The 20923-nt window shown below is 36.2% G+C and overlaps 3 protein-coding genes and 1 long non-coding RNA gene across 5 annotated transcripts; 2 read left to right on the top strand and 2 right to left on the bottom strand.

The window, feature by feature from the left end:
- LOC109949236 lies at positions 2-2102 on the bottom strand. Of its 2 annotated transcripts, none has more exons than XR_002271786.1 (4): positions 1914-2102; positions 1660-1760; positions 130-501; positions 2-47 (listed from the first exon to the last, which is right to left on the bottom strand). It is a non-coding gene; the product is annotated as an uncharacterized LOC109949236 (long non-coding RNA). The 2 variants fall into 2 exon arrangements; XR_002271787.1 differs by having other exon boundaries at positions 130-471.
- LOC18776174 (SNF2 domain-containing protein CLASSY 4) lies at positions 3187-9145 on the top strand. The gene is made up of 4 exons (XM_007210351.2): positions 3187-3955; positions 4253-5888; positions 5973-6134; positions 6986-9145. Exons 2-4 carry the CDS (start codon positions 4272-4274, stop codon positions 8885-8887), a joined length of 3681 nt encoding a protein of 1226 aa, XP_007210413.2. The 5' UTR covers positions 3187-3955; positions 4253-4271; the 3' UTR covers positions 8888-9145.
- Positions 10879-16913, top strand: LOC18776846 (protein RAE1). Its single transcript, XM_007209246.2, has 12 exons — positions 10879-11055; positions 11149-11273; positions 11354-11440; positions 11781-11858; positions 12410-12597; positions 12956-13097; positions 13430-13510; positions 14041-14169; positions 14848-14925; positions 15194-15265; positions 16381-16461; positions 16551-16913. Exons 2-12 carry the CDS (start codon positions 11199-11201, stop codon positions 16599-16601), a joined length of 1062 nt encoding a protein of 353 aa, XP_007209308.1. The 5' UTR covers positions 10879-11055; positions 11149-11198; the 3' UTR covers positions 16602-16913.
- LOC18776504 (cytochrome c oxidase subunit 6b-3) lies at positions 18306-20022 on the bottom strand. The gene is made up of 4 exons (XM_007209961.2): positions 19801-20022; positions 19422-19477; positions 18562-18640; positions 18306-18446 (listed from the first exon to the last, which is right to left on the bottom strand). The coding sequence occupies exons 1-4, from the start codon at positions 19963-19965 to the stop codon at positions 18393-18395; spliced, it is 354 nt and encodes a 117-aa protein (XP_007210023.1). The 5' UTR covers positions 19966-20022; the 3' UTR covers positions 18306-18392.

Here is a 20923-nt window from a genome sequence, read left to right as displayed (position 1 = left end):
CAGTTTGCAATCACTTTAAATCGAAAAGTTCTAGCATCTTCATGAGACTATCAAGCAAAAAATCAAAGTTAACCATTTATTTACCACAATTTTAGTCATACAAAAAGATATAATTGTATTATAAATTACCTTCACATACTCATCCCAAACATTATCTTCATCTACACTGATCATCTTCTTTGTTGCATCCCAATTGAATCCTTAATATACCACTGACTATACCATAAATCTTTTCCAGGTTTTAACACGATTTCTTATGTTATCAGCACTTACTTCAATATCAAATTGTGCAGATAATATGGTAGCAGCGGTGTTATAAGCAACTGCTTTCCAACCACCATCTCCTTTATGACCGATCTGACGTTCTTCTCTAAGTATATCCGCTAATGAACGCTCCATTTGTATATTCCATCGAAAATAGGCTTTGTCATCTCCTTCAGTGTCATTATTTTGCTTGTCTTTTCTTCTCCTCTGCTTTATTTTGTTTACTTTTTCTGTCATCTTATGTATTTAAAATGATTATAACAACAACATTAATAAATATGATCAACATATATTTGCATCAAAAAAATGGGCCAAAAAGTTATCTACATCATCACTAGCCATGCCTGTTTATATGTGTATAATTTTATTATGTCTAAATCACAGTGCAGCTCCTATGATTAACACTATGCAATGAATTGTGTCCTAAACATAAGACAACTCAGAAAGGATATGCCTAATGATGCTGAAACAGGTCTCAAGAAGAGGAATGCTGCACTACAAAAAGATATATTCAGGTCCATTAGCGGCAGTACATTTTCATTCACAATATGACTTATATTGGCTCTTCAAGCATTTGGGACCTTTTCTTATTTTTTGGCCTCTACAAACATAGCAGGAGGGCTAACCGCCTATTCTAATAGCCTCATGGCCATGTTCAATTAGTCAGATATAGCCCTTGATAAATATTAAAGGGACCTCTCCACCTAATGACTTAAATTTTTTGGCTTGTATACTTATTTATTACTTTTTAACAGGGTATGATTCCTCCCATATCTAGGTTTGATCTCAAGACCAATTTCTGTTGGCCCTTCAAGTTAGGATTTTCTCCCTTGGGTTTCTGCTTTAGACTGATTTTCCACAGGTAGACCTCTACATTGTTCCTGGTTCTACCTAGAGACCAACCTTAATTTCATCAAATTGTTATGAATATGATCATCTGATCCGTCCTTTCAATTGGCTTTGTAAAAGGAGCATATATCAATATTTTTAATAAGGAGCATATATCAATATTTCTTGAACGTGATAGCAACTGCTTTCCATTCCAACTAATCAGCAATACAATCAATACAAACACAAATATAACACATAGCACAACCAAGCACATAGCAGGGGCAAGCACAAGGAGAAGAACAGAGAATTATTATCTTGTAAATAAAATTCAATTAACTGAAAAAGGAAAAATAGATAAAATATGCAAAACCCATGTCTTGTTTTCGAGAATGATCAAGAAACAGATTCAATTCAAGGAAGAATCAGAGAAAAAGCAAAGAGGAATTCAAACTAAACAAATTTTGAATATGGACATCGATTCAGAGAAAAAGAGAAAGAGAAGCCCGAAGAAAACACTTGAGAGAGAGAGAGAGAGAGAGAGAGAGAGAGAGAGAGAGGACTTACCGAAAAGTCAGAGGCGCTTGAGGAAGAAAGGCGTTTGGTGCATGGAGGTGAGAAAGTTTGACCTTGCGTATGTATATGTCTCTACACTCTGTCTTTCTTACCTTGATTGGAAGAGCAAATATTCTTGTCAGATTGAAAGACAGAGAGGAGAAATAAAATAAAAGCAAAACCCTGGTTCTACAGATGAAAAGAATCAATATAGCAGACAAAAAAGAGGCCAACGACAAGGAAAGAAATTGAAAACTGAAACTCACTAGAAAACTTAGCAGAACACCATCAAGAGAATACTCATGGCGCGCAGGCTTGTTCTCTTTGAAGAAGATAGGTTATCCCACGATATTTTCCGCCTGTAATTTGGCAAATCCTGAGTTGATTTTGCCAAACGCTGAACTTTCCCTTTTCCACGCTCCAAATCCCGACTTTTATTAAAATCCCGAGTTATTTTACCGCATCCAAACACACCATAAAGGAAAATGAGAAAAAGATAGGAAATTTCAAGCCTTGCCACAAAGTGATGGGTTGCCATACTGAACTTTCATGTGCTTTGTAATTTTGAATATTTTTTACTTGATAATGAATTAAATTTTTTTTTTGCCAATCTCATTCTTTTATGGTCTTTTTGGTAATCAAATAGGCAAAAAAGAAAATGAAAAAAGAATCAAGTAAGATAGGAAATTGTATTGAAAATTTGATTAAATCGACCAAATTGATTCAAATTTTAATTTTCAACACAAAAACTGTTCAAGATTCAATTTTAAAATTTGCATTCCTATTTTTCCGAACCGACAATTCATGCGTTTTTATGAAATTTAATTTGTTCATCTATGTATTTGATTTTAATTAGATAATTTATCCATTTTTTATTTTGCATATTTTTTACACGCTCAATATTTGAAGAGAAATATTCAAATATGTTCCATTCCCATCACCTATAATACAAATGGATTTGGAATTTACCCTTTTTTATTGTATTTTTAAAACTAGATGATTTTCGGACCTATCCTAAAATAAGAAATATCATTATTATGCAAATATTTTGAGTAACCCATACAACTCACCATGTCAGAAAATCAATAAACTCCAAATTTAATTATCCTTATCTATTTTTTAATTGTTCTTATCTTTAATGCCATATGTTTTGGCTTTGAAGTGACCTTTGCAATTCAATACCCAAACAAGCAAAAGAGTAAAGACCCCCCAACCCTCTTGTACGTTTTATTCTATATAAAAACAAAAACCCATGCTCCAAAAAAAAATTTTAAAAAAAAAAAAAACCAAAAGGAAAATGAGAAAAAGAGAGGGAAGTTGAAGCCTTCTCAAATTATGCTCAGCAGGCTGACAGAGCCGAATATAGGTCTCTACCCTGGAGATTTGAAAAAAAGTAATATATTAGGTGGCCAAAGTTCGTGTCTTATCCTCATTGGTTGAGAAATATTTAGTCTTTTTCTTTTTATTAGTTGACATGAAGTTCTTTATTTATTTATCATCATAAATGATCATCAGAGCCACTAAATAATGTTGAGGATAAAACCCAAAGAGATTACCAAAATAGATAAATTTAAATTAATCAACAAGAAACTATCCTATAATTTAGTAGGGGTTGACACGATCCGGTTCGGCTCTGTTATTATCTTTATCATCATTTAAAACTTATGAAATATTAATTGAGGAAAACCTACCTTTGATTCAAATTTCAATAAATCCAGCTCTTGATTTATTTATTCACAAACCAAGTTCAAATCAAGCCCTTAATATAGTAAAAAAATAAAAATTTACCATTCCACATAATAAATACAAATCCAAACCTCTTGATTTAAAAATAAAATAAAAATTAGCGTAATAAAGAAAGAAGAGTACATAACCAAATCTTAACCGTTCATCTGTTCGTCCTCTCCTGACGTGGACACCATCCAGACCCTTGATTGTTCCACCAATCACCGCTCTAGTTAGCAAGCACAAACCTCTCGGCTATCTGTCGATTTTACTGTTATACCCCTCGCGTCCTTACTACTTCTAGGCCAAGAAAGGGTAGCTTTGTCCGAAAGAGTTTCTCACTTACAGACCCCAATTATTTGACCTCCCGATTCAACTCTCAAAGACCCAAAATTATCACTTACGAAGAAAGAAAGAAAGAAAAGCGTCCTTTTGCCTGAAGCTCTCTCTCTTCACTTGGCGTGGCGTGCATGCTCTGAAGCTCTCTCTCTTCGCGCCCTTTTGCCTTCCTCTAGTCCTGGTCACGGTCACGAAGCTCTCATTGTGCTCTTCTCTCTCTGCAAGTTCGCCATTTTTGCTGCTTGTTAGTCTCTCTGTCTCCCTACCACTCTGTTTTGCTGTTTTCTGGTGTGTATATGCATGTGTTGTATGATTTTTGTGTATGTGGGTGTGCGATTTGAGGGAAAAGAGCTGGCTTTGTGATGAGTTTTCTTTGGTGAAAAAAATTGAATTTTGGGGTTATTGTGATAGGCTTTTCTCCTTGCGGTTGCATTTGTATGTGTATAGATATACATATGCATGTGTTAGAGCTGATTTTTGTGTATGATTTTGATGTAAAAGAGCTCACTTTTTGATATTTTTTGCGATTTTGGTGGAAAAGGTTCAATCTTTTGGTGCTCATGGACTATAACGCACCTGTAGCAAAGAGGACGCGGTTAAGTGAAGAGAAATACTGGAAGGAGTTATGGGAGAAAAGGGCTGGGAAACAAAAACTCCGTGATGGGTCTGATAAGAAGGGGAAATCACGTAAAGGGTCCAATGTATGGGATTGTGTCTCTGTGGATGACTCTGAGGAGAATGAGGAAGTCACTGTCAGTCTATCCACGGGAGTCAAGGACAAGAAAAAGGGTGGGAAAAGAAAATCTGCTGAGGGGTCTAAGAAACAGAGGTCTGGTTGTGATGATTCTGATGAGGGTGACGATCCCAGTGTTGAAATCATCAGTGAAAGTTCATTTGGAAAGCAAGACAATGAGTCTCTGGGTTTTGATAGTGTTGAGAGTGCAGGATCAAATGGAAAGAAGTCTAACTCTGGTGCCGTGGACATGGAGAATTTTTTTCCAGTTGAAGTGGAGGATAGTGATGATGAGGTGGTGTATTTGGGTGAAGAGAAAGTAGGAGGTTTTGGTTGTTTGAGTTCAGAGAGGAGTGATGCCTGTGAGGATGCTGCTTCTGATGGCGACGCTGAGGATGCTGCTTCTGATGGCGACGCTGAGGATGCTGCTTCTGATGGCTCAGATGAATCTTGGAAGAGTAGTTCTAGGGAGGATTCTATTTTTCATGCCTCAGATGAATCAGATGATGAGGCTTTTGAACCAGAAAACTCAGAAAGTTCTGTATTTTCTGAGTCGTTGAATTCATGCGGTGAAGAGGGGCATGATGATGAAAGAGAGGTTACCAAGAGAAGTGGGAAACCAAGAAAGGGGAAAAATGTTGAGGGTGATGTTGAGGTGAAGAAGGGGCAGGACATTGATGCTAGTGAGATTGCAAAAGGAAGTGGGAAAGCAGAAAAGGGGAAAAGTGTTGAGATTGGTGTGAGGAGAAAGAGAAGGGTTGGGTTGGATATGTCAGTTGATGCAGATGATGACATTGATAGCAACAAAGATGATCCTATTCATTCTGCTCAAGAGTTTAATAGTGTGGCAAAACGAACTCGTTCACGAGTTAGTCCAAGAAGTGAAAAGAAGAGAATAGAATCTGTAACTGTAAATGATAATGAGGATTCTTCTTCTGGGCATGATAATGACAATGAGGATGTTGATGACGCCAATTGCAGTGGTCCAAGAACTAGGTGCCACGAAAAGAAAACAGGGTCTGATGATGATAGAAGAAATTATGAAAGTGACAAGACCTATGGTGGTAGTTCAGAAACTGAGCGTAGTAAATGGAACGATGTCCACGGAGTGTGCAAGAAAAATAAAAGGGATATCGGGAATCTTACTAACAGACGGTCCATGTGGGCAAAGGAGGATTGCAATGTTTTAAAGATTCTTGTAGATTCCATTTATGAGAAGGGAGAAGGGACACTGAAAGGGTCAGTTTCCTTTGGAGATGAAGGCCGTAAAGATGAAAGAAATCCACCAGAATCTGAGATGACAACTCTTCCACTTAAGTTCAGTTTTGGAGAGCAGTCAACTGTACCAAAGAAGTCAGAGTGTGATCCAGAAGAAAAAGAACTATGGGACGACCTTGAATTTGCTCTCAGAGCTTCTGAGATAGATTCCTCTGATTCCAATGTGGTAGGTTGGTTCCCCTGATCTTGGAAAGTACATTTTTGTTTCTTGCACAAGATCTTTTATTGTAAGTGAATGTTTGATTTGCAGGTTGAAAGTCAAGATTCACTCCCTATTGCTGATGAAGTTGAAACAGTAGCTAGCCTCTGTAGGCGAGGGGTTCATCAGCTTATACTTGATGAAGAGATTGGACTCAGATGCAAGTTTTGCTCATATTTAGATCAGGAGATCAAGTATATTTTACCAGACTTCGTAAGTCCTGCAATCTAAAACTTAGAATCTAGTTATTATTATGATAACATTGAATGTAGAGTATTCTGTGTTGTTTGGAACATGCTTTAGGATGCATCCTTTGTTGGCAATTTTATCCGTATAAGTTTTAGATTTAGAGACTTAGAGCAAGGGCTTGCTTACCTAGCTGAGATCCATTTTATATACATATATATATGTATTGTTTTGGTTTGGGTCCGTAATTTGGAAAGAATCTATGACGTGTTTACGTTCCTTTCCCTGTAACTTGAGTTGGCCAAGTTTGATTGGATCTGAGAGCAAACTCACTGTTCAAGTTGTTGACCCAATTGACATATTTCAACTGCTGTTTGTTATTATTAGATTTTTATTGTATTTTTGAACAGCTCTTGCATATGCTCGGACTTGATCATTGGTTTAGTTCATTTGGTTACTCAAGGCTTCTGGTCTTTAACTTGACAGTAATAATTTTTTTGGTGTATGTAACTTGACAATGCTTTCTTTCTTTGATATTGAGTGGATCCTTCATCCTCGGACAGGGTTATTTAATGATCTCATTGGTGGGCCATTATTACTTCTAAAGCTGCAACTTGTTGATTTTAGTCTTTCAAATCAGAATTATCAAGTTAGTTATGGTGAATGTCCTTGTTATGTTTGTGGCCAATCTCAATTTTTTGTTAAGGATTTCTTGAGTCTCGTCAAATATGTTGCTTTGAATGATTTAGTATATAGGGTCTGATTTTCCGTTCTTTTACTTTCCTTGTCTGCTTTCTGATACTCCGCACTTATCAACTTAATTGTCATGCTTTAGCATATCAGATATGTGAATTTTCCCTTGTGTATGCTTATTCCAGCTTGACTGCCCTTATGGAAGATTTGGCACAAGAGGCTCCGAAACAGACAACCGGTCTATCTTTGATGAGCTTCAATCTCATGCTTCTGATTCTGATCGCCATTCTGGCTATAATTCTCATCCTCATGTTGACGGCACAGTGTGGGACTTAATTCCTGGTGTTAAAAGTAGTATGTATCCCCATCAGTGTGAAGGTTTTGAGTTTATCTGGAACCATATAGCCGGTGGCATTCATCTTGACAAGTTGAAAAGGCCAAGTAGTGTTGGTGGGAATGGATGCATCATATCACATGCTCCTGGAACAGGCAAAACTCGCCTGACCATTGTCTTTCTCCAGACATACATGAAGTTATTCCCAGAATGCAGGCCGCTTTTGATTGCTCCTCGTAGCATGCTCCTTACGTGGGAAGAGGAGTTTAAAAAATGGAAGCTTGACATTCCATTTCACAATCTTAACAACTGGGAGTTATCTGGCAAAGAAAATCAAACAGCTGTAAATTATGTGATGCAAGCTCAACGCAGGAAAAGTGTCAACATAGAAAGCAGACGAATGCTGAAGTTGTATTCCTGGAGAAAGAAGAGAAGCATCCTGGGGATTAGTTACCGGCTGTTTGAGCAGCTTTCTGGAGCACAGAAAACTGGCTCAGTTGACGAAATGGGGAAAATCCTTCTCGAGTTTCCTGGTCTTGTAGTGTTTGATGAAGGACACACTCCTCGGAATGATCAAAGTCATATGTGGAAGGCTTTGTCAGAAATCAAAACAAAAAGGCGCATTCTTCTCTCTGGAACTCCGTTTCAGAATAATTTTCAGGAGCTCTTCAATACCATTTGCCTCGTGAGGCCAACTTTTGCAGCCTCGATTGAGTCTACTAAATTCAGTAGAGATCTTCCCAGAAACCGAGGCCGGAAAAGCAATGGAGAGAAATGGAAATGGACTTCTCTGGCCAGCAGTAGCGGAAAAGTTGTTGATGACAAAGAAAAACATGCTACAGAGGTCAAAGCTCAGATTGCGCCGTTTGTCCACGTCTACAAAGGTTCTGTGCTGCAAGATAGTCTTCCCGGGTTAAGGAACTCAGTTGTTGTTTTACACCCAACCCAGCTACAGGAGAGGTTTCATAAGAGAATTCAAGTGGTGAAGGAACTGTTTCGATATGAAAACCTAGAGGCTTTAATATCTTTTCATCCTTCCCTCTTGCTTAAGGAAGATGCATTTTCTGCTGACCAGGGGAGGTTACAAGAGCTTAAATTAAATCCTGATGCTGGAGTGAAGGCAAAATTTGTGATGGAACTCATCCGACTCAGTGATGCTTTGAAAGAAAAAGTTCTTGTTTTCAGTCAGTACATTGATCCCTTAAACCTTACAAGGGATCTTCTGAAATCTCAATTTCAGTGGACTGAAGGGGAAGAGGTGCTGTATATGGATGGAAAAAGTGATATGAAGCAGCGTCAATCCTCAATGAAGGTTTTCAACGATCCATCTAGCAAAGCCAAGGTATTACTAGCTTCAACTAAAGCATGTTCTGAAGGCATAAGCCTTGTTGGAGCTTCCAGGGTTGTGTTGCTGGATGTCACATGGAATCCATCTGTGGAGAGGCAAGCAATATCCCGTGCCTACAGGCTGGGACAGAAGAAGGTTGTGTTTGTCTACCATCTCCTCATGGACGGAACTAACGAGGAGCACAAATACAGTCGCCAAGTTGACAAGAGTCGTTTGTCTGAGTTGGTGTTTTCTGATTCAGACAAGAAGAAGGTTCTTGAGAAGGAAATCCGAGCCACAGTTTCTGAGGATAAAATCTTGCAAGAGATGGCTCAGCACGGGAAACTGAAGCACCTATTTAAAAGCATAGCTTTACTGCATGAAGACATATACTTTGAGCAGCTAGGCCTGTCAACTTTTGGTTAAGACACAGGCACACATTGCAACCCAATGACTGTTTTCAACACTTGGTTCAAACATATTTTGCGCACTTCATGGTTTCTTAGCTCCCAAATATATTTATGCATTGCCTTGCCTCCAAATTATTGTTTTGGATCTCTAGAGAGGTTGAATTTTTCTTTTCAGGGATTTTTTCAAAATGAATATTTTGTTTCCTAAATATCGATTTTATATCGTCTTGGAGTATAGTTAAAGAATACATTTCCTGACCTCTCTCGGAGACTATGATCTTGTCTATTCTATACAGACTATGCCTAATTATGCGTATGAGATGCATGTTGAATTATGATTAACTAATATTTATGTTGATATAAGAAATATGAGTGGTGCATATGTATATGCATTCAGTGTTTTATTGATTTTGATCCATGCATGAATAGCATGATGCCGAGTGACAATTACTATGTTGAGCATTTCTCTTACTTGGCTTTACACAAATTAAGGGGAGGACCTCAACCACTGAGGTAAACACCCAATGACAAATTATGAGTTTGGTATCATATTTGCAATGTGAGGGCTGTCATTTATTATATTGAATTTGAGATTTATGAAAGAATTTACACATCTGGATGGATAGCATAGCAGATGTGGGGGCTGTATTCAATTATTCTTGCTAATGTATATTTTTTTTCGAACATTCTTGCTAATATTTATGTCTATGTGTAGCTGAAAATTATCATATAGAAAACTTAATATAACAAAAGTTTTCGGTCATGGAATTTATGAGGCTTGATTTTCCTTTAATTTGTGATGAGTGAGTAAAATAAGGAACTGGAAAAATACGAACAAAATACGTACGTGTGTTATTCAGCAAAATTTTGACAAAATACAAATGAAAAGTTCGGTTACTATATAATATTTTATTTATTTTTTTTTTCAATAATATGTGAAAAATACATGAATTATGTATGTATTATTGAAAATTTTGTAAAAAATAAGTGTATTAAATGTGAAAAATATACGTACATGTATAATATGTGTATTGTATGTTTGATTTAAAAAACATGTATTTTATTAAGTTTTTAAGACGTGTACAGAAAACAACAGCATTTTAGAAATATAAATATGTAAATATAATACAAGTATAAAATGAGAAATGCTAACTAGTTATGACTAACGTTTTAGCTTGCAATTAGATATGATATGCATATTAAAAACGTGCTAAAATGTGAACAATGATATGGTCTATAATCTATATGCCTTGTGAAGGCTAAATAAAGTAAAAGACTAGTTATTTATATGTATGCCTTGTGAGGCTAAATTAAAAATGTAGAGGGGAATGTGCTCAAGTCTATAAAGGAGTCATTAAGGGAGGTAATATAACTTCTGTGATTGAAAATTTCATGAAGAAAGTTCAATATAGTAGAAACAATTCATACTGTGTGACTCATATATAGCACTTCCTGACATCCATATTGTGTAGTTTATATATTTTTCTGCTCATCCCTAGGACGTAAGTGTTATTTTATGTGATGTTAGGAAGGGTTTTAAAAGTAAAGGAATTTTTTCTTATTATTAAAATGTTGTAAAATATTTGTTATATATGTAATTTTGATTTTGAAATTTTGAAATAGTTAAAATTATTAAAATACCTATGCCACGTCATCAAGTTAACGGTTTTACTGACAAACTTGACGGAATGGGGAACGGAGGATGCAGAAATAAAACACAAGGGGTAAAATAGGATTTTTGGTGAAGCACAAAAGACACATAGATAGTTAAGCCTTTAAATATTTATGGAGGAAAATGGATTTAACCCTAATAATTATTTTTTTGGGTAATATCCGTGCATGTAATGGTAAAGGTACCAATTGGTCCAACAGCAAAACTGAAACAAACCAATTTGTGAAAATAGTTTTATGGTCCCTTTAAATTCCATGGGCTTTATCCAGATTAAAACGGAGTACTTATAATAAGCAACTCTGCGTTTTCTTGTGAGAAATTGTTTGTTTTCTTTTTGTGCGTAAGACCTACGAGCGGGAACTGTGCAACTCTGCGTTAGAGCTACGACGGGGAAGAGTAAACATGCCCTCCCTCACGCATCCCCTCTTCTATTTATTTGCTCCTCTCCGTTTTCTTCAAGCAATCAGCTCCTCCTGCTTTTCGTTCAGTTTCTTCTCCTTCCTTCTGCTCAGGTAACTCTCTCTCTCTCTCTCTCTCTCTCTCTCTCTCGGATTTTACTTGTATGATGAATGCTCACTGTTTCTTTATCTTTTGAAATTTGAAAGTCGACCACGAGCCATTGTCATTATACCACGCTTGCTTGAGTGCAACTTCAATGTCGAAGTTCATGGCTGCTCCAAATGCAAATGCAAATTCAACTTCAAATCCAAATCCAAACAACTCCTTCGAGGTAAATTCATTGTCGATTTTTCTTTGCTTTCATGTATTTATTTTCTGAGTTAATTTAATTTGATTTTATGTGTTTTTTAGGTCGCTCAACCTCCAAACGACTCCATATCAAGCCTAAGTTTCAGTCCCAAGAGCAACATTCTGGTCGCCACCTCCTGGGACAACCAGGTTCATGTTCTTTTTCTTTTCTTCGTTTTTTTTTGGTTTTATCAGTTATAAAAGCTTAGGTTTTGTTTGTTTGCTAAGAAATTTATTTGTAGAGATTTTGATTGAATTTCTGTGACCATCTTATTGAACTAGTGGTTTATGGACAACCCAGAATATAAGACAATATGCTATGAGGTTAATGTAAATTTTTTTGGTATAATCTGCTTATGTAATTTATGTTAACTGGAATAAGATAAACATGGGGCATTTATAATTTCTTTTCTTTTCCGTTTTCTTTCTTTCGCAACCAAACAGTGTATTGTTAGGATTTACTAATGACTGGTGGTGTTCCCTTGTTTAGGTGCGATGCTGGGAGATACAACAGAGCGGAACAAATCTTGTCAGTCAGCCCCAGGCAGCGATATCCCATGACCATCCGGTAACATATTGCACATTGTTTAGGCCAACTTGCTTTGTTTTCGATTCTCACGCTTGGTTTAATTATGGATATATATGCACATACTGGCTTACAATGAATCAATTATAAGTTCCTATCACAGCGATGGTGCAAGTTAGAAATCCCTGTTCAGAATTTAAATTCTAGATCGCCTGCCTTTACTTGTAAAAGGACAGAATAATAATAGTAATTATGGTAGGTGTGCGACCTGTTTGCAAGATCTTAGGTTTCCAATGAAGATGTCAAGGACAATTGCATGTGCAATTGTTATATGGTGCTGATTTCAAAACGAGTAAATTTACTAGTATTTTTATGCAATATTATTTAAAAAGATAGAGTTTTTTTTTGGAGTAATGAAACGAACATGTGCATTTAATTTGAGACTACATGGGATCAATGTATGTCCTCTAAGGAAATTCTGTGATATAACTTGCAACTTTTTCTTTCTTTCTTTCTTTCTTGTAAGCTGGTCAGAAGTTTATAATATGATTCATGACTTTGTATACACATAGTAATATACTCCATCTATATAGGTTTTGTGCTCAACTTGGAAAGAGGATGGAACAACTGTGTTCTCTGGAGGTTGCGACAAGCAAGTGAAGATGTGGCCTTTGGGTGGCCAGCCAGTAACGGTTGCCGTGCATGATGCACCCATTAAAGAGATTGCTTGGATCCCTGAGATGAGCCTCTTAGTCACAGGAAGCTTGGACAAGACTATGAAGTAAGTAAAACATAGCCTTTGTTCTTATGTATTTTGAGCTATCTGAAATTTATACACCAGAAATTTGGGGGGTATTCTTTCTAAAATAAATTAATAATTCATTTAAGGTTATGGGAGCTAGTGCCGCTGAGAATGTTGTGCTTTGCTCTTGCCAGTTTGGCACCCTTTTTGCTCATATATTTTCTTCTTTGTTACAGAATGTTCTCATTCATCTGAGAACTAAGTTCCTTGTAGTTGTTGACGTGCTGTATTGTTTTTCTACCTTAACTTATTTCATAAATTATTAAAGCTTTGTCATCTTGCCTTGATACCAAGTTTTCTGTTTTTTTAATGTGTGATCTTCTCTGCCTATCTTCAGGTATTGGGACGTGAGGCAGCCAAATCCGGTGCATACACAACAGCTACCTGAGCGCTGTTATGCTCTATCAGTGAGATACCCTCTAATGGTTGTTGGCACTGCAGACAGAAATCTGATTGTTTTTAACTTGCAGAACCCTCAGGTAAATTTTATTTTTAGGAGTTATCAGATTAGATTTATTTTTATCAATTTCATGCAAGAAAATCACATTAAAAAGTAAATCAGGCTTACTTATTTAGTAACTTTGTTCACTCCTAGTTTCAAAAATTAACATTTATATAGGCTGTTTTTTTTAAATAAAAAATTTGGCAGTACTATGATGATAAGCTTCTCTAGTTTTTTAGTTTTCAATTCCAGTAAACTTTTCCACAATAAATTGCAACGGTGCTGGGATATATTATCTGTGTGATTTGATCACCTCCATGAGCATTCTCTGTTTTGCCTCTAAATTTAATTATTTCCAATCACCAACAGACTGAATTCAAGAGAATTCTTTCGCCCCTAAAGTATCAAACAAGGTGTGTGGCTGCATTTCCTGATCAGCAAGGATTCTTGGTAAGAATTTTCTCTTGTGCTCATAGTTTTCTGTTTGGGTTCTCTCTGAAAATATAGTTCTCCTTTTTTTAAATAGCTTGCTTAGAATGACAAACTATAATATGGTATTCTTGCATAATTATTTCCACCAAACATGAATTCATGGTGTGCTTTCTTGTTTATGACTAGCAATTGATTAATGTGATAATTTCTGGAGAGTGGAGACACAAGTAAATCTTAGTTATCTAGGGGATATAAAGAATACGAAGTGGTGACCAGTTTTTTTTAAAATCTTGGACTTTGACATAGAGATTATTGTAATTTCTCAAAATGAGATTAAGAAGAAAAAAAGAGAGGAGAAATTTAAACAAATGTTTGTTGATTGTTGATATGCCTCTTTGTCATCAGTTCTTCTATTTGCCACTGTACTTTCTTTTCTTGACTTATGTGATTGTTGATCATGATGCAAGATCATGCATACTCAAGTAATTATTATATTATATTCTCTGAATAGTTAACTAATTATGATTCTGACATTATGATGTAACCAGGTTGGCTCTATTGAAGGGAGGGTTGGCGTACATCATCTGGATGAAAAACAAAATGATAAAAACTTTACCTTTAAGTGCCATAGAGAGGGCACCAGGATATACTCAGTCAACTCTCTGAACTTCCATCCAGTATGATTTTCCTTTGTCTTTTCCTTTTTCATATATATATATATATATATATTTCTGGATAAAGCACTAAGGGGCTAAATAATGTTTGTATTTCTTATGGTGGCTTACCTTAAACTTAAGAAATCTCTTCGTTAGTTTAGTGTTCTCATGTTTCAGTATCCTTGTTAAGAAAAAATCGCTGAGATTGTTTTCGACCTTGTCATCCATAGACTGTGATGTTTTTGTAGAAGTATGGTATTAGTATCATTGGTACAGTCCTCACCTTAAGATTACACGATTTGGATATTATTCTATCTAGTTCAGGTTTCAGATTTATGCTGTCCATCGTTCAGGTTTCAGATTTTTGATATCAGTGGATTTATTGGCATATGCACGAATTTTAGAGTTTCCTTTAAATATATTTCAGTTGATTTTGTTCTATTATATGAGGTAATGAGTTGTGTCGGAAATTGCCACCCCTACTTTAAGTGCGTTTGGATCAGTGTACTTTGTTTTACTTCAGAATTATGACTGGGAATGCCTAATTTTGATATTTTCTATGATCAGTCCGAACTCTTTTTTGTAGCATTCATTATGGTTCTTGTTAGGTTGTTCAAAGAAATGATGGATAAATCTGTGTTTTCATGTTCTGTTACTATTATTTGTAATTTTAAAGCTTATTTGCGTCCCTTGTCTCAGGTGCATCACACACTTACTACTGCTGGTTCTGATGGTTCTTTCACTTTTTGGGATAAGGATAGCAAACAGAGACTAAAGGTTTCTCCCACATCTATTTTCTATTTCTTTTCTCTTTGTATTATGCGCTTCTTAACTGTTGGTTGTGTTCTGATGAGTAAAAGTTGCTGCTAAGCTGGCAGGCTTACTTTGTTTGTCTTTAATTCTGCAGAATCCATATTCTTTTTCTGACATGTCCTTGCCAATTCTCCTACTCTCTCCTTGTTTATATGTTCAGTCTATGACTGATCCTCTGTATTTATATGCGTATAGGTGTCTGATACAGTTTTTTTTTTTCCTGATTTTTCAGGAAATGTCAAGGTGCAATCAACCTATACCTTGCAGTACGTTCAACAATGATGGTTCCATATTTGCATATGCGGTAATTCTCTTTCTTCATGATTGCACAACCAATATGAAGACTCTCTCTCTCTCTCTCTCTCTCTCTCTCTCTCTCACACACACACACACACACACACACACACACACACACACACACACACACACACTCACACACACACACACACCACCTGCGCACATAAATTCACAGCACTCACACATACCAAGACAGACTAATCTATAGCAGTGTTTTCACAACACTAACACATAAATTCACGATACTCTCACACACACCACCTTGCGTCATGACTTCATTGATCTCTAGTAATATTCTGAGGGTTCTCTTATATACTTGTTGCTTAAATTTCCACTAAATTAGTATCATGCTCTACTTAAGATCATTCTCGACTGAGTCATTGTGTAATGTAAATTTAGAAAAAAGGAAATACCATCCTAACGTTTTTGGGTTTCCTCTTTCAAATCTGGGGTCGGGAATGACTTCTTGTGCACATGAATACAATTCATGTTCATCAACTGGTTTAAGGTGGTAAAAGTAGTTATGTTAGATTACATTTTGGGAAACAGAGTACGGCCAGCTAAACCTTTATGAGGAGAGGTCATTCAACTGTACACTATTATGGCATTCTTTTATTATTTGGGTACAAAGGAGACCAGGAGGTTCAAACTTTTTGCTTGATTCTGGGGGTAAATGTCCACTGCCACTGGAACTACAACCCCCCACGACTATATTATGACTTTATAGTAAACCATCCTTGAATATTTGGATTGTCGTTGTACCAAAATTTCAGGCAATGCTTTTTGTGGATGCATTTTTATATTAGTTCTTGAGATGATGATCAACCTTTCTGCAATCTCAATTTGTACCTCCAATAAACCTTATCTCTCGCCTTTGATTAATGTGTTTTTTTTTTCTCTTGTTGTGTGCCATTGTACAATGATGTTTCTTTCTGTACACAAGTGACTAAGTGGTAGAGTAACTAAATGCCTCGCATTGCACCTTTAAATTGATGGTTATGCTTTCTGTACAAGCCAATATGAATTGAAAACTGATTGCACAAGACTCAAACAAACTCTCCCTCCGCATATTTTCTTCTCATAATTTTAAATTGCAGATCTTTTCCAAACTTGAGTTTGCAGGTTTGCTATGATTGGGGCAAGGGTGCAGAAAAACATAATCCAGATACCGCAAAGAACTACATTTTCCTCCATGTGCCACAGGTATATTCAGACAACACATTTCAACAATTTTGTTAATGATGGCCTGAAAATACTCAAGACTGCACGTTTATATGTTTCTTTGGTTGCAGGAAGCCGAGGTTAAAAGGAAACCACGAGTCAACACTGGTGGAAATAGGTGAAGCTGGTCGACCAGCCATGTCGGTTATGAGCTATTTCTGTATATGGAAGTTTTTAGTTACTGGCGTTTGATCAAGTCTAGCCCCTCTGACAGACATTTAGGAAGGAAGTTTTTTTTTGGGGGCCAGAGAGGAAGATTCCCCTAGTCCTTCTTTTGAGTTTCCATTCCCTGTGAAGCTGCTCCCATCACTTTGTTCTTAGACTAGGTTAGGTTGTGCTGCAAATATTCCTTTTCTGGAGCTAAAATGATCTGACGGGATCTTGTTCTTTTGTTATGAGAATTCAGAACCTTAAAAAGTTGAGATATTTAGTCATATACCCATTCTTAGCACTAAAACTATAAATAAACAATACACCATTTAATTTCTATAAACAAACCCAAAAAAAAAACTCAAAAAATAATAGCTGACCATATTGAATTTAATTTTCATTATTAAATTACTTTGATGCCCTATTGAGTGTTTTGAGCTTTTTTATGAGGTTTTGGGGTTGAGTTTGTTTTAAGAAATCAATGACAGTTTTGTATTTAAAAGAAATTATAAGCCTTTTTGTTATGTTATAAATGGGCTTTGGGTGTGTTTCTAAAATCCATTTCATATAGAGTTTTTTTTTTAATAATTTGGGCTCCTATATTGGGTATAATAGTGAATCTTCCTAAAAAGTTTTGGCTAAATTTCACTGACCTTTGATGTTTATGCCTATTTCACTAACCTCTCTCCTCAGATTTAGGAGCTCTTAGAGGTCTCTCTATTTTAGAAGGTGGATTGGAGTTGTATATTTCTAATTCCTCCCTAAAATGTGTGTAAGGAAGTGATTTAGAGAGCCCATTGTGGATGTTCTTAAGAGGATATCATATAGATTTTATGTAGAGAGAAGAAGACAGTGTATGTGAGTGGTGTTTTTCCTATGTGTAAGAGAGAGTTCAGCTAGTAGATTTTGTTCTCTTCAAGTCATTCTCTATTGATTATAGAGATTAGTGCTTGAAATCCCATTTAGAGATATTTAGTTATATACTCATTCTTAACACTAGTATTTAATTTTTATAAACAAACTCAAAAAATGACAGCTGACCTTATTGAATTTAATTTTGATTATTAAATTACTTTGATGCCCTTTTGAATATTTTGTATTTTTTATGAGGTTTAGGGTTGGGCTTATTTTAAGAAATCGATGACATTTTTGTAATTTATAAGAAGTTCAAAGCCTCTTTCTTATGTTGTAAATGGACTTTGGGTGTATTTTTAAAATTCATTTTATATAAATTTTTATATATATATATATTTATTTATAATTTGGGCTCGTATGATAGTGAAGCTCCCTTTTCTTTGGCGGAAGAAATTTCAGAATTTGTCCCGTGGTTTGGTTTTCAAGCTCTCTGTTTTTCTTATTGTATTTACACTTGTTTCCGTTGCACTTGGCTCAACATCCGAAACCCAGTCGTGTAGGAACCGATAATCCGAGTTCTTGTCATTGTCTTTCTTACTGAGGAGGTGGAGAATCTGGACGAGGTCATCCAGAAACCCGACAGACTTGGAAAACTCAGCGGCGATAGTGGCAGCGTTGCATGCTAAAGCCTAAAGCCTTGGGGGAATGCTTGTAAATTGGATTTGCCGAGATCATCGTTATCATCTCATAAGTTCCATATGAGCTCGGATAGTCTTAACATAATTGTGCATTGTTAGTTAGCCCCTGCATGACACATGAGGTTGAAGACGAAGAGCGTTTTAAGATAGCTTTCATATAATTACAAAGAGTAGGGTACATATGCAATATCCAAAATTATAATCTTAAGTCTAAATTGGGCCAGCAAACACTCCAAGCTTTTGCTCTTCATCCCACCTCTCAATCTGCAATGCAACCAACCGAGAAGGCAAGGCAATATCAAATTGTAAGAATGCCAAGAGATTCCCACATAAAAATAAAAGACAATATATATGTAAATTTAGGTTTAGAATTATTTACCCATTCAACAGGACATAACAACCTGTAATTCTTTTCAAACCTCTCGCATTTAGGTACCTTGTCTTCCTCCTTGATACACCTGAATTTGACATTCTATAAACCATTAGAGATCTGAAAAGGGTAGCAACCACCACGTTGCATTTTTTTAATACAAGCGATATTAAGAGAGGAAGAAATCGAACTTAAGACCTCTCATACAAGGATAAATGCTCTTAACCACTTGAGCTAGAAGCCCCTCACCACCACTAAATTTAAATAAGTTGTTCACATAAATATATTTATATGATTTGTTTTTCCTGGAATGGTAATGGAAATTCATTACGTTTTACATCTTCAAGTGTTGGGAGCAGCCAAGGAGGAGGCAAGCAAATCCCAATCACACATGAAACACAAGATTTAGAGGCAAAGTCGGCCACCAAATGAGCAGCCAAAGAACCGAGGGGCAAGCGAAGCCAATCCCAATGACATCCTTTTCAAGTTGTTCATTGAGATCTCTTTAGACTAGACCTGCCGCCGAAGAGATTTTGGAGGTCAACATGATCACTTAGTTATTGGTAACCATATTTGCAAGATTCCACTAGTAGATGACATAAGTCAAGATTTATTTATTTATTTTGAGTATGTAAAAGCTATTAGGGAGGGGGTTCATACAAATATTCATTGGGTGTCTGGGTATCAAACCTCGGCTTATATAAATGGAGGAAAGCTAGAGCTCAACCAATTGAGCTATACCCATTGGCTAAGTGAAGATTCAAATATTTAGCGCCATGTGTAGAGGTTTATTACTAATAATAACTTGGGACAAGAACAATATGAGTGAATATGATCAAGATATGTAGTGATAGGGTTATTTTACTCACTTGTAGTACTGTACGTAACTTGCATAGCAATGCCTCGCAGGTGGGTTATCTTCAACCTGCAGATTATCAACATCCTTAAACATGTTTTTAAGAAATATATGTCGTCACATTCGCAGTAGTTTAGCACTATTAATTATCACTCCAAACGAAACTTCAGGCACAAATTGTAAAAAAAATTTTAGGTACCTAATCGTGGAAACATCTTTTAAAATCAATGATCGATCATGACTCATGATATATGTCTGGTAGTTTTTCTGTTTTGCTACTTTATTACATCATTTTTCTCATATATATATATATATAAATTTCTTCTCTTATGCGAATGCGGGGCATGCACATGTATAAATATATGAAGAAATTAAGGAGGAAAAAGAGAGACCTTGATTTCGGCTGCAGCAGGGTCCTTAGGTTTGGGTTTAGGAGGGGCTGAATTGATGGAGCCGTATTCATGAGCAGGCCTAGGAGCTTGCTCTCCTCTTGCCACCTTGTTCACATCTCTGGCTCTCATCTCGTTATGTGGATCTACTTGGGAAGCGGCCGACATCTCTCTCTCTCTCTCTCTCTCTCTCTCTCTTGATGATTCTCTGCTCTGGAATTTGCCAAGAACAAGGATTTATATATATATATATATGCGTTTATGTGTTTAATTCTAGGCAGCTACGTTTATGTGTTTTTATTCTATCTTCCTGTGCAAAGCCACGTTGCAACGACAAAAGACACTTGTTGATTGCCAAGGGAATGATCTGTCCCTGTGTGGTAGACCATGCAATTCTCGTATTTTTTATTATTTGTCTTTTTCTTGTTTAATTAGACCAAACGGCATCATGAACAAATCGTCTTCCATTTTTCAACTCTCAAAAAACTCTAGCCCCTTTCTCTCAAAAAACACTCTTAGAGCCTTTTTCACTTTGAGGGGTGAAGAAGCCATTGTTCTTCCCCCTCTCCTCTCTTCTCTTCCTCTCTTCCTCTCTTCCTCCTTTCACCTCTTCCCCCATTTTCAAAGACAAAGGGTTTTCCTTATTTGTCTTAGTTTTATTATGATTTTCATCCAACCATTATTAGCAGCTCTGCGGCTCAGCGTCGGATCTTCACCTATATTTCGGCTTCAGATCTCCACCACCATCTTTTTTGCAATTTCTTTATGTTTGGAATAAGTTGCAGAGACTCTTTGGGTTCTCTGTGTAGTTTTCACTTCTCCTTTTGTGAGAGTTTTTCATCTCTTCTTGGTGAGAGTTTTATTTGTATTGTTATGGCTTGGTTTTTTCAAGCTTTATCTCTTTTTTATTATTCTAAGTTTGCAATCTTAGTTGGGATGTCTATGCCAGAGTTTCTTCGATCTTGCCTGATCGTTGATGGAGACATACCTGATTTTCTTAATTTTGATATTAGACCGCTCCGTTATTGTAATGATCCTTTTGTGGCTAGTTTGTATTGGCCCTTTGTGGATAGTAGCTTTTTTGGCTGAATTATGAATGCAATCATAAAATTTTTCAAAAAAAAAA

This window comes from Prunus persica, chromosome G5 (assembly GCF_000346465.2).
Source record: "Prunus persica cultivar Lovell chromosome G5, Prunus_persica_NCBIv2, whole genome shotgun sequence".
Taxonomy (NCBI): Eukaryota; Viridiplantae; Streptophyta; class Magnoliopsida; order Rosales; family Rosaceae; genus Prunus; species Prunus persica.
Note: the sequence above shows the minus strand (reverse complement) of the source record. Positions and strands in the feature narration are given on the sequence as shown.